The sequence below is a fragment of the Mesitornis unicolor genome, unplaced genomic scaffold (assembly GCF_000695765.1).
Source record: "Mesitornis unicolor isolate BGI_N332 unplaced genomic scaffold, ASM69576v1 scaffold37179, whole genome shotgun sequence".
In the NCBI taxonomy this organism is placed as follows: Eukaryota; Metazoa; Chordata; class Aves; order Mesitornithiformes; family Mesitornithidae; genus Mesitornis; species Mesitornis unicolor.
The window spans coordinates 3,816-4,100 of NW_010209952.1; the positions used below are offsets into that span (position 1 = coordinate 3,816).

The 285-nt window shown below is 68.8% G+C and overlaps 1 protein-coding gene across 1 annotated transcript in view; it reads left to right on the forward strand.

Annotated features, from left to right (window-relative positions):
• Positions 1-227, forward strand: part of RUNDC3A (RUN domain containing 3A) — a gene marked incomplete at its 3' end in the record, with an annotated part of 2,956 nt that extends 2,729 nt beyond the window's left edge. The window contains 1 exon segment of the mRNA XM_010193030.1: positions 90-227. Within this exon segment, the coding sequence (XP_010191332.1) occupies positions 90-227 (138 nt within the window).
• Positions 228-285: the final 58 nt, after the last annotated feature.

Genomic DNA, 285 nt, shown 5'->3' on the forward strand with positions numbered 1-285 from the left:
CCCCGGTGTCCCCTGTATCCTGTGGGATGTGGGGGTCCCCAGCACCCGTGGCTGTGCCGGGAGATGCTGAGCACCCACCTTTGCCACAGGACGGGGCTGATCCCCTGCGAGAACCCGCAGCTGGCCCAGCTCTCCAAGGAGATGGTGACACCCCTGGTCAACCAGTGGCCCTCGCTGGGGACCCTCAATGGCAATGAGAGCGGCTCGGACACCAAGCTCTACCGGAGGTACCCCCCCCGCCGGGGACAGAGCCGCCCCCCACCTGCACCCAGCGCCCCATCCAGC